An 11,540-nucleotide genomic window follows, 5' to 3' on the forward strand; every position below is an offset into this window, starting at 1 on the left:
TATATATATATATATATATATATATATATATATATATATATATATATATATATATATATATATATATATAATTATTAAAATAAAATTCTATCTATAAATTATTCATTTCCGAATTATTAAATTTTAAATGCTCATAACTTTTTAAATAATCAACATTTTAAAACGGGGTAAATTTTTGCTTAAAGAAGAGACTTTTTGCTAAACTTTTTGTTTCAAAAGTTTTTTTTTTTAGGACCAATAGGTATCGAGATAAATATTATTAAATAATTGATAGCCAAGTCAAAAATTTGAATTTCTTGGACATACAAACTTTGACTGTGGTTTAAAATTAGTAAATAAAATATTTTAATGTCTTCGCCGGCATTTTTAGAATCCTCAGACCCTAAGCTTTGAAAATCACTATAATTTTTTGGAAAAAAAAATTTTTTTTGACTAGATTTTCAGCGCCCCCAACTCAAAAAACCCATTTTTTCAAGAATTTTCCGAGAATTTGACCTTTGTAGCTCTATAACTTTTTTTGGAATCAAAATTTTGGAACCGGGTAAATTTTTTATCAAAGAAGAGACTATAAGCTACAATTTTTGTATGAAAAGTTTTTTTTTAGGACCAATAGGAACCGAGATAAAAATTATGAAAGCTTAAAAATGACCAAAAGGTAATTATGTCCAAAAAATGAAACAAAGCTGAAGCATCGCCAGATAAAATCATTGACTCCTCGAAGGTCACAAATAAAAACGGAAACTTCTACGAGCGTCATCCTCAATTTTTGTAATTTTAATTTTAAAATGAAAGCCAAAACTCATGGGGATTTGTTCTATTTTTGACGACAACGCAGAATGTTTTGGCTTTGGGCCAGCCGTTTGTCAATTTTATTCCGTATTAAGTAATTACCTCTTTTGTCCGTCTCGTAAATTTTTTTCTAATTAATTAATTAAGTAGAAAAATAAAAATTGAATTTTTTGTTTAAAAAAATTTTTTATAATTTTATTTAGCGATTTTTTAAACAAAGTCAGCTGACTGACATGTGCAAGGTGCGTTGCCCGGTGGGAGATATATATCATAGCGGGAAAGCTTAAATAGCCCTGGTGGTCTTTATTCAAGGCAGTCACTCTCAGTTCCTCACTCCGATTATTTATTTTTATTTTTATTGTTTGCGAGTTCAGTGTTTAGGTAACAAGTAACTTGTTTTGTGAAAGTTGTTCGACACTGAAGCGTTTAATTTGTTATTTTATTGTTTTATTAATTAATTAATTAATAATGAAGCCGCCCCACGAAAACGCGGAAGGAGTTATCGCACAGTTGTCTCAAGAGGATGGCGAGAGGAATGTCGCGACCGCTATCTGCGTCCAATTGGCTGGACGCGCTATTATTAGGGTTGTGTCCAGGTGCGAAGAAGCTCAGGACAATTGTAATTTAGGTACTGTTTTCACGCGTTTAATCGCTATAACTTTTCGTCTAATCAATATTTTCGAACCGGACAAATTTTGGTTTAAAGAAGAGACTTAAAGCTACAGCTTTTGTTCCAAAAGTTTTTTTTTTTTTTTAGGACCAATAGGAACCGAGATATTAATTAGTGAAGTTTCAGAATTAAAAACTCAAAATTTTGATCTTTCTTATTTTGGAAAGACTTTAAATGGTTGTAACTTTGAAAATAATTGGAATTTTTGAACCGGACAAATTTTGCCTTCAACAAGAGACTTAAAGCTGCAACTTTTGTTCTAAAAGTTTTTTTTTAAGACCAATAACTTCCGAGATATTAATTATTAAAGATTGATAATGATCAAATCACTATTAGTTTCGAAATTTTGGGAAAATTTTAAATACTCATAATTTTGAAACAAATTAAAATTTTGGAACCGAGTAAATTTGGTATCAAAGAAGAAACTTTAAGCTACAACTTTTGTATTAAAAATTTTTATTTTTTAGAACCAATAGGAACCGAGATAAAAATTATTGAAAATTGATTGTAAGATTGAAATTTTAAACTGAACAATTTTTTAAACTTTAATTTAAGATTAAAAATAGATAACTAATCATATTTATGTCTTTGCCGGCTTTTTTATTATCCTTAGACCGTCAGCTTTGTAATTCACTATAACTTTTTTGAGAAAAAAATTTTTTCATTAAATTTTCAGCGCCCCCATTTCAAAAAACCCATTTTTTTGAAGAATTTTCCAAGTATTTGAACTTTAAAGCTCCATAACTTTTTTTGGAATCAAAATTTTGAAATCGGGTGAATTTTCTCTCAAAGATTAAACTCTAAGCTACAACTTTTGTCCAAAAAAAATTTTTTTAAGCTCAATAATTTTCAAAATAAAAGTTGTCAAACCAAATCTACAACTAAATTATTATTTGCAAGCTTTTGATCCAACTTCAAACGTCGATATCTTTTTACCTAATTAAAATTTTGAAACCGGGTAAATTTTCTCTTAAAATTGAGACAATTTGCTAGAATTTTTATTGAAAAAGTTTTTTTTTTTTAAAGTCAATAGATTTAAAGATATAAATTTTCAAAAAATTAAAATAATTCCAATATGGCGAAAAAAAATTTTTTTCTTGGCAATAAATTTTGTTAAAATAAATAAATAAATAAATAAAGTGAATAAAATGAATGAAATAAATAAAAAAAAAGACCTTGATACAGTTAGCCTGCCACACAAAAGAAATAAAGCAGTTTATTATCTTATTTTTATCTGGATAACTGCCCAATGCCATTGCCATATTTATATTTCCACATACGGTTTATTTATTTACACGTTAAGTTCTTTTGTACCGCGTTTGATAAATTAAATGATTCATCTGGGCTTTATTTTTTGTTCTAACGCATTTCCGGCGTCTATTTTTACCCACAAAGAGCCAGTAACGAAAGCAAGATGGCGTCGGCTGTTACGCGAGTTATTTTACGGTGCGAAGACGCTGAAAAAACCAGAAAACTCGGTACTAATAAATATTATATTTAATTATCAATTTTTATTTAAAAAAAACACGTTAGAGTTCTTTGTTTTAAATAAGTTCCGCGTGGAAGCGAAAGCAAGTGAAAGTTTTTATTGTACTTCACTCTAATTACTTAACAGTTACCGCATTTTTTCACCTATGACCATCTTACCCGGTTTTATCGCTAATTTACTAGCACAGCTGTGTAGCCAAGGGGCCTCCCGATCGTTTGAGTACCCACAAGCCTATGCTAAGCCGTATGTGGGCTTCCGCGAGTCATGCGTGGAATCCGCGGATTAATTCGCGGTTTTTTACTACTTTGTTTTTTTTTAAATTTAATGCAATTTTACTTGCAGATTTATCCGAGTGCCAGCTCATGCAAGTACCTGACGCTGTCTATCATCTAATGAGACACACGGAGTTAAAGTCCTGCGACTTGTCCGGCAATGTTATTACAAAGATACCTCCTAAGTTCGCGGTCAAGTTTTCGCTGATCACAGGTGAATTTTTTTTTTACTTACAGGTACTGTATCTCTCAAAATATTGGAGATAGACCCATAGTATAAATACGTTTTTTGTAGGAAATTTCCTAAGCTACAATTTTGGTCTCTTATAATTTTTTCCTAAAATTATCATTTTAGGAGTTATGACCACTTTTAGTGACTAATTAAATATTAGTTATTTTTGAGATTGAAAATAATGAAAAATAATAAATTTATTTTATTTCAGAACTGAATTTGAGTCATAATCAATTTAGCAAATTACCTGAAGAACTAGCGGAACTCCAGGAACTGGAACGACTGGACATATCTCACAACACATTCATCTCCTTACCACCTGTGACCTTCAGGATGCCGCAATTGAAGCGGCTGCTCGCGAACAACAACTCCATTATGGGTAATTACAAACTGAAATTTAACAATTAATTTTAAAATTATTAACGGATATTTTTTTAGACGTCGACGTGGATAGACTGAAGCTAGCGCCATCCTTAGAGCTGGTGGACTTGAGAGAAAACACAATCCCGCCAAAAATCTACGACCAGCTTTCGAACTTCAGTTCCTGTAAAATAGAACTGTCGCCAAGGCAGGTCGAGGAGTGGGAGGACTTGACCGTCTAGGGTTAGGATAGTTGTTAATTAATCATAATTAATCAATATATATGTGATATTTGCTCAATAGGTCAATGCATTTCATTGACAAGTATTGTTTTTGTGATCGTCAATGCATTTCACGCTGTGTTGACAAATATCACTACCGCTCTTTTTTAGATAACTCAAAAACTAATTGATATTTTTTAACCGGACAAATTTTACCTCAAAGAAGAGACAATAAGCTACAACTTTTGTCCCAAAAGTTTTTTTTTTTAGGAACAATAGGAACCGAGATAAAAAAATTATTTAAAATTAATCGTCAGTTCGAAATTTCAAATTTTACAATTTTTTAAACTTTGACTTCAAATTAAAAATAGACAAATAATTATTTTTATGTCTTTGCCGGCATTTTTAGAATCCTTAAAGTCTCAACTTTAAGATCCATGATGATTTTTTTGAGAAAAAAATTTTTTTAATAAAGTTTTCAGCGCCTCTAACTCAAAAAACCCATTTTTTCAAGAATTTTCCGAGGAATTGACCTTTGAAGTTATATAACTTTTTTTTTAATTAAAATTTTAGAACCGGACAAATTTTGTATCAAAGAAGAGACTAAAAGCTACAACTTTTGTTCTAAAAGTTTTTTTTTTTAAGTCAATAGTTTCTGAGATATTTAAATAGAGCGGACTGTAAATCTGAAAATAAAGAGAATATATAAACTGCCTTGATCTAAAAGAATAAAAACATTTAATTTGTACTTATCTATTAACTTAATCTAGTCATACAGATATTAGCGTAACTTAATTATAATTATAATAATTATAATGACAAACTTTTATATTATTTAACAATACTAATTAAAGAATATTGTATTGAAATAAAATAAGTTTTTGACACTAAAAATGTTTTAGTACCTGTATTATTTTATTTTTTATTATAATAATAAAATTATAATATTACAATAATGCAATAACTAATAATAATGTTGAGTCGAGTATCTACATACTTATAATGATAATATAAAATCACAAAATATACATATTAAAAATACGGTTTAGTGATCAAAATTACTCTCTGTACTGGGCAAATAATTGTGCTCTGAGTGACATTTTTGTCAGAATGTTAAGGAAATTTTATTTCCTAAATGAGTTTATGGCCTACTTTAAATCTTGTTCTGGAGATTAGAAAATTTGGTCATTTTTATTTGACGACTAAAAATAGATAACTAATTATTTTTATTTCTTTGCCGGCATTTTTAAAATCCTTAGACACTCAGCTTCAAGAGCGACTATAGATTTTTTTTTTAATAAATTTTTTTTACAAAGTTTTCAGCGCCCCCAACCCCCAAAAACCGGTTCTTTTCGAAATTTCCCGTGTTTTTGGTCTTTAAAAATTTATAACTTTTTTTCTAATTAATATTTTTGAACTGGATAAATTTTTTCTTAAAGAAGAGAATATAAGCTACAACTTTTGTCTCAAAAATTTTTTTCTAAAGTCAATTGTTTCTTAAATAAAAATTAGAGTTTAAAAACCAAATTCTCGATCTCAACAAACAAGACTCAAAAATCTTAAAAAATAAAATTCTCCGAGTACTTATCAAAATAATAATAAAAAAAAAAAAAAAAAATAGTAATAATCACTCAGCGCACAATATGCAAGCTTAAATTAACAAATTACAATCTTCTGTACAGAGAAATAATGATAATTAAATAATTATAACTATAACCTAAGCTACCCTTAGCCCTCCGTCATATATACATTTTTATTTATATATTTATATATATATATATATATATATATATATATATATATATATATATATATATAATCTTTAATTTTAAATTTTTAATTAATAAAAAGGATACACGGATTTAATACCATAAAAAAAGCACACGTAGTGTGACAACCACGCAATCGAGACAGAATGAAGCAGACGATCCATTTTCTCTCGATTATAATTAATGATTAATCATTTTATATTTAATTAATTATTAATTATTACATAAGCACTTGGACTTTCTCTTATTGCGTGTCGTAAAATAATTGTTATGGTTTATAATAATTAATTAATTAATAATTAATAATTAATAATAGAGAAGTTACTTTAGAACAGATTGCACAATTAGCTTTATTTGTTCTTATCTGAGTATTAAATCGACTTACCCAATTAAAAACTGTTATATAGTACTTAGTTCTTATTTATTATATTAAGGGTCGTTAGGAGGTTATGTGTCGAACAGCTGGTACTCGATGTACGAAGTCGGCACGAACCCTTCCATGGGATTTGACATTCGCCGCACCCGCGTCCATCCATCACCTTGGTCAAGTTCTATCATGTACAGCTCCTCGCCGTCGTACATCGGGATTGATCCTTCGGATGTCCCTAAAATTTCATTTTTTTTTTTTTTTTTTCAAGTTTTTTTCTTATATACAAACTTCTAATGGCTATAACTTTTTTTCTAATTAAAATTTTTGAACCGGACAAATTTTATCTCAAAGAAGAGACTATGAGCTACAACTTTTTTTTCAAAAGTTTTTTTTTTTAGGAACAATAGGAACCGAGATAAAAATTATTTAAAATTTATCGTCAGTTCAAAATTTCAAATTTTATAATTTTTTAAACTTTGACTTTGAATTAAAAATAGACAAATAATTATTTTTATGTCTTTGCCGGCATTTTTAGAATCCTTAAAGTCTCAACTTTAAGATCCATGATGATCTTTTTGAAAAAAAAATTTTTTTAATAAAGTTTTCAGCGCCTCTAACTTAAAAAACCCATTTTTTTAAGAATTTTTCGAGGATTTGACCTTTGAAGCTCTATAACTTTTTTTGGAATTAAAATTTTGGAACCGAGTGAATTTTATCTTAAAGAAGGGACAATAAACTACAACTTTTGTCCCAAAAGTTTTTTTTTAGGACCAATAGGAACTGAGCTAAAAATTAATAATGAAAAAAAACTTACCATCGAAAGGATAGAGAGCGCGACAGGTCCCAAGCGGAGGCTGAGCATCGAGTTCATCGACGTCATACTCCTCAGCATTGCTCCCAGGAAGTGACGTCCTTGAAGCACCAAGACCAGACTCCGGGCTATTCGTGGAACTGTGTATGAGTACGGTAAAATACCTCCGTTGCCTATTCGCTAAGCTATCAACTAAAATTTGTAAAATTGCTGTAATTTACTTACTCGTGCGTGGGCTGAGGAGTGCTCGGGGACGTTGTTTGCTTGTGCGCCTGAGCATGTGCATTCCCCACACTGGAATCCGACGCCGACCTGGAGAGGCTTTCTTCACCTCCTGAGTGACTCGATCGCCGAGAACTTACTCTGACTGATGAACCGTTACTCGTCGGAGCTTTTCTTTGCGCTTGACTCGGACTGTAATTAGTTAAATATTGAAAATAGACTTGTAATATATATAAACATTTTTTGTAGGAAATTTCCTAAGCTACAATTTTGAACTCTTGTCATTTTTTCCTAAAATTGATATTTTAGGAGTTACAGCGATTTTTCTAGCCACTAAATTATAATTTTCTTCTTAACATTTTCTAATTACTCCTAAATTTACTATATCTCCTAAAATATTGAAAATAGACCCATAGTATGAAAATATTTTCGATAGGAAATTTCCTAAGCTACAATTTTGTTCTCTTATAATTTTTCCCTAAAATCAATATTTAAGGAGTTATAGCCACTAGTTCAGTGACTAGCTAAGAATTTTCTAATTTTTATCCTAAATTAATAACTCACCTGGACAAACCGACTCCAGTCTTGATGGCATCATCGAGATAACCCTGGAACTTGGTGAGCTCAGTCCCCAGCTTATCTAATTTATTACCCGACTGGTTCAACTGGCCCTCTATGCTCATGGGGTCGCCTAACGCGGGGTTTTGTTCATAAACTCCTTTCATCTTCATCAGCGCGTCCCTCGCGGCAGTTTCCTGGGCAATTTTCGCTTGGATCTCGTCCAGCCGCTGCTGGAGTCGCTTTTTCCGCTGGTTCGGCGGCAGGTCACTGCAGTCCTCCTTCGCGCCGTCACCGTAACCAGGTACATTGTTCTGGAAAGTATAAATATTTAGTTTATACGTTAAATAAACGGCCATTTAATTAAGCGGTTAAATAATGGACACTTAGTATGCAAATGTTTAAATAAAATAAAAAAAAATTAATGCGTAGACAGACCTTTAAAGCTATGCACACCTCGATCAACTTCTGGCGATTGCGCATGAAACATATTATTAAGTAAGCTCATCATTCTTATGTTAATTAAGCGGTATGGTAATTACTTTTTTAAGGTAAGTGACCCATCAGCCAGAATTCATTTTTTAAAATTTTGACTTCAAATTAAAAATATACTGCTTATTATTTTTATGTCTTTATCGGCATTTTTAGAATCCTTAGACACTCAGCTTCAAGATCTACTATAAATTTTTTTTACAAAGTTTTCAGCGCCCGCAACCCAAAAAACCAGTTGTTTTTCTAATAATTTTCCATGTTTTTGGTCTTTTAAACGTTATAACTTTTTTTCTAATTAATATTTTTGAACCGGAAAAATTTTATCTTAAAGAAGACACTTAAAGCTACAACTTTTATCCTAAACATTTTATTTTTTAATCAATAGTTTTTAAAACATAAAATTTTATTGTAAATTTGAAACTAAATGGCTAGTAGGGTCACTTAAAACAATTTAAAATTTATTAAAAAAAAATTAAAATCAAAAGCAAGAAAAGAAAAAAACCACAATTAAACCCGATAAGTACTTACTAAATATATAAACAACAAATAATCCCATTGTGTTGTAGATAAAAAATAAGAATTCCCGAGAAAAGAAAAATAATAACAATAATTAATAGAATATAAAATGAATAAAATAAAAATCATGCAAAGCGAAAATAATGCTGAAGAAATAAAAAATAAAAACTCACCTTGTTGCTGCTGAAGATCCCGAAGATCCCGACGCGTTTTTTGATTTTCCCTCCAGAAACTGTGCCTTTAACAGTTAAATGGTTGTGGATCGGCTGCATGGTCGCGGTCTGGGACAGCTGGGTGTTGCTGTCGTAGGACTTTGCCACCGAAAGGTCCTCGAAGGGAAAGTCTCCCGGGGGCTGGAACCCGCTCTTGAATCTCTCGATCACCAGGAGTGTGTCTTCCTTCTCGTTAACTTCGTTCGCGGCCTTCTCGATCCCCTCGAGACACTGCGATATTATCGGCGCTACAGCCCGCTCGATCTCCACGGACTTTAGCATGTAGTTCCGCATGTTTTTTATCCGCTTTTCATCCAATTCCTGAAATTGTTTTCAAGGGTTTGAAAATTTTCAAATTTTTTAAAACTTTGACTTCAAATCAAAAATAATTAAATAATAATTTTTATATCTTTGCCAGCATTTTTAGAATCCTCAGAGTCTCTACTTTAAAATGCACTATGATTTTATTGGAAAAAAAATTTTTTTCGGTGGATTTTCAGCGCCCTCAATTCAAAAAATCCGTTTTTTGAGGAATTTTCCGAATATTTGACGTTTGAAGCTCTATAACTTTTTTTCTAATCAAAATTTTTGAACCGGACAAATTTTGTCTGAAAGAAGAGACTTAAAGCTACAACTTTTGTTTGAAAAGTTTTTTTTTAGGACCAATAGGAACTGAGATAAAATTACCTGAAGCTGATGAAAAACTTGCGGCATGGCAGTATGATAATGAAGCGTCTGCATCTCATTAGTCTTCTGCAGCTGATTAGCATACTCAGTTTTGGCTTCCTCGCTCTGCTGAGTCTTTAAGGTCATATTCATCCTCTGCTTCTCGACCTCAGCGCGAGATAAATTCAAATCCGCGTCAGCCCGCTGGTAATTTTCCAAAGCGCGCTCGGCTTCACGAAAAGCCTTCTCGTAGGCTTTCCGAGCTCGCTCGAGACTTTGGATCTGCGCGGTCAAAGTAGACATCAGTCTCGCGCCTTCTTGGAGGTATTTCTTCCGGTCCTCCTTGAAGTCCTTCACGAGGATATTTAATTCTTTGAGAACATTGGCGGTCAAATTCTCCGCGATGACTTCTCTTTGACCCGCTTGGTCATTAACTTCGTTGAGCTCCAGCTTGAATGCTCGGCAGGGGCTGTATTGGTAATCATCTTCTTCTTTTTTTTTTGGCAAATAGTTTTTTACTAACCTCCTGGAAAATTAATATTGTTATTATTAATTATAATTATAATTATTATTATATGTAATTATAAAAATCTTTTTATTGTAAAAAACTTTAGAAATTTATTAAAAAATTTTTATAAATTATTTTTTAAAAAATTCGATAAGTTATAAAAAAATTTAATATAATTATTCATAAATTTTATAAATAAAATTTTTTTAAATAAATAACATTTTTAAATAAAAATGTAATATTTATCAATTCCAAAGGACCCAAATTTTCTAATCCTCCAAAATAAAATCCCAAAATCAAAAACTCACCTCAAATTAGCGGCATACTCTGTCTCAATTTTGCACCGATCTCTAATAAAGTGTCCATATCTCTCAAGAAAATCAATTCCTTTCTGCGTGTGCAGCGACAAATTGTCGTACTGATCCTAAAAAGAAAAAAAAAAAATAAAATAAGTAAATAAATACATTCACGCTCCTTTTTCGGCAAACCGGTTTTTTTTTTTTTTTTTTTTTATTTTATTTCAATGTCACCAAATATTTTCAAACGTCATCTATAAAAAAGAAACTTAAAAAAAATTCCAACGAGTTTGAATAATAAAATAAAAACACTTGAATTAAAATCTAAATTAAAGTTAAAAATAAATAGCAAAAATAAAGTAAAACATGAGTCATAAATTGGGGGCGCCTCACCCTCGTATTGACCGGGTATTTAATTTTAGTTTTCATTTTAGGAAAACAATTTTTTGCTCGTGATTTATTATTAAATTTCATGAAAAATAATTTCTAGAATTTTTTGAATTGAAATAAAAATTTAATAATGAGTTCTAATCAATTGGTGTATTTATTTGTAATTAATTAGATCAGCGCGAGGTCACCAAGGTAGAGAGGGGGTTTGGAATGTCAAAAATAGTGAAGCGATACCAGGAAAATAGTATTATTTATTAATAAAATAAATTTACTAAAAAATGGTGAGCATGACAACTGATAGTGTGAGTCATTAAATGAGATTTGTTGATAATGTGACACAGATAGAGCAGAGGAGGGAAATGTAGGAGAATAGAAGAGACAGAAGGTACCAGCAGGTTCAACTTACCCAAAGTTCAGTGCCCCAACTCATTGTCGAGCTCGGGAAGACTGCCAGGTGATCCAGACGACGGGCATCTAACTCCTGTTTTTGCTATTTATTCTCTCGGTACACTTTTAAAGCTTTTTTGGATTTTTTTTTTTTTTTTGATTTTTAGATGACAGAGTCCACTTTGCCACTACAACATGGCCGAGGATCGTGTAAACCACTGCCACTGATTAAGTACCCACACCCTAGGCATTTTATTATTATATCGCGCTTAGAAGGTAAGTTGCGCGCCATCTTGTGGAGAAAAATTCC

The 11,540-nt window shown here is 31.0% G+C and overlaps 2 protein-coding genes across 7 annotated transcripts; one reads left to right on the forward strand and one right to left on the reverse strand.

Moving 5' to 3' along the window:
• Positions 1 to 1,114: 1,114 nt before the first annotated feature.
• Positions 1,115 to 4,927, forward strand: Sclp (leucine rich repeat containing protein 20 sclp). 2 transcript variants are annotated; one of them, XM_074250440.1, is made up of 4 exons: positions 1,115 to 1,417; positions 3,291 to 3,434; positions 3,664 to 3,831; positions 3,891 to 4,927. In XM_074250440.1, exons 1-4 carry the CDS (start codon positions 1,258 to 1,260, stop codon positions 4,052 to 4,054), a joined length of 636 nt encoding a protein of 211 aa, XP_074106541.1. In that variant the 5' UTR covers positions 1,115 to 1,257; the 3' UTR covers positions 4,055 to 4,927. The 2 variants fall into 2 exon arrangements, with proteins under 2 accessions (XP_074106541.1, XP_074106542.1); XM_074250441.1 differs by lacking the exon at positions 1,115 to 1,417 and adding an exon at positions 2,572 to 2,937.
• On the reverse strand, positions 4,928 to 11,451 carry Cip4 (formin-binding protein 1-like Cip4). Of its 5 annotated transcripts, none has more exons than XM_074250433.1 (9): positions 11,250 to 11,451; positions 10,466 to 10,581; positions 9,671 to 10,175; positions 8,945 to 9,304; positions 8,202 to 8,228; positions 7,770 to 8,077; positions 7,209 to 7,397; positions 6,987 to 7,123; positions 4,928 to 6,407 (listed from the first exon to the last, which is right to left on the reverse strand). In XM_074250433.1, exons 1-9 carry the CDS (start codon positions 11,271 to 11,273, stop codon positions 6,250 to 6,252), a joined length of 1,824 nt encoding a protein of 607 aa, XP_074106534.1. In that variant the 5' UTR covers positions 11,274 to 11,451; the 3' UTR covers positions 4,928 to 6,249. The 5 variants fall into 5 exon arrangements, with proteins under 5 accessions (XP_074106534.1, XP_074106535.1, XP_074106533.1 ...); XM_074250434.1 differs by having other exon boundaries at positions 6,987 to 7,111; positions 8,202 to 8,231; XM_074250432.1 differs by having other exon boundaries at positions 8,202 to 8,231.
• Positions 11,452 to 11,540: the final 89 nt, after the last annotated feature.

Source organism: Cotesia typhae, unplaced genomic scaffold (assembly GCF_013202065.1).
Source record: "Cotesia typhae breed Kobodo isofemale line unplaced genomic scaffold, CoteBio_Ctyphae contig_59, whole genome shotgun sequence".
In the NCBI taxonomy this organism is placed as follows: Eukaryota; Metazoa; Arthropoda; class Insecta; order Hymenoptera; family Braconidae; genus Cotesia; species Cotesia typhae.

Coding starts and splice junctions, on each gene's coding strand:
- Cip4 (XM_074250432.1), bottom strand. CDS start 11,273: ATGAGTTGGGGCACTGAACTTTGG. Junction 10,582..11,249: donor GTTGGGGCACTGAACTTTGG/GTAAGTTGAACC, acceptor TTTTCTTTTTAG/GATCAGTACGACAATTTGTC. Junction 8,078..8,201: donor AGGTGTGCATAGCTTTAAAG/GTCTGTCTACGC, acceptor TATACTTTCCAG/AACAATGTACCTGGTTACGG.
- Sclp (XM_074250440.1), top strand. CDS start 1,258: ATGAAGCCGCCCCACGAAAACGCGGAAGGAGTTATCGCACAGTTGTCT. Junction 1,418..3,290: donor TCAGGACAATTGTAATTTAG/GTACTGTTTTCA, acceptor TTTTACTTGCAG/ATTTATCCGAGTGCCAGCTC. Junction 3,832..3,890: donor GAACAACAACTCCATTATGG/GTAATTACAAAC, acceptor ATATTTTTTTAG/ACGTCGACGTGGATAGACTG.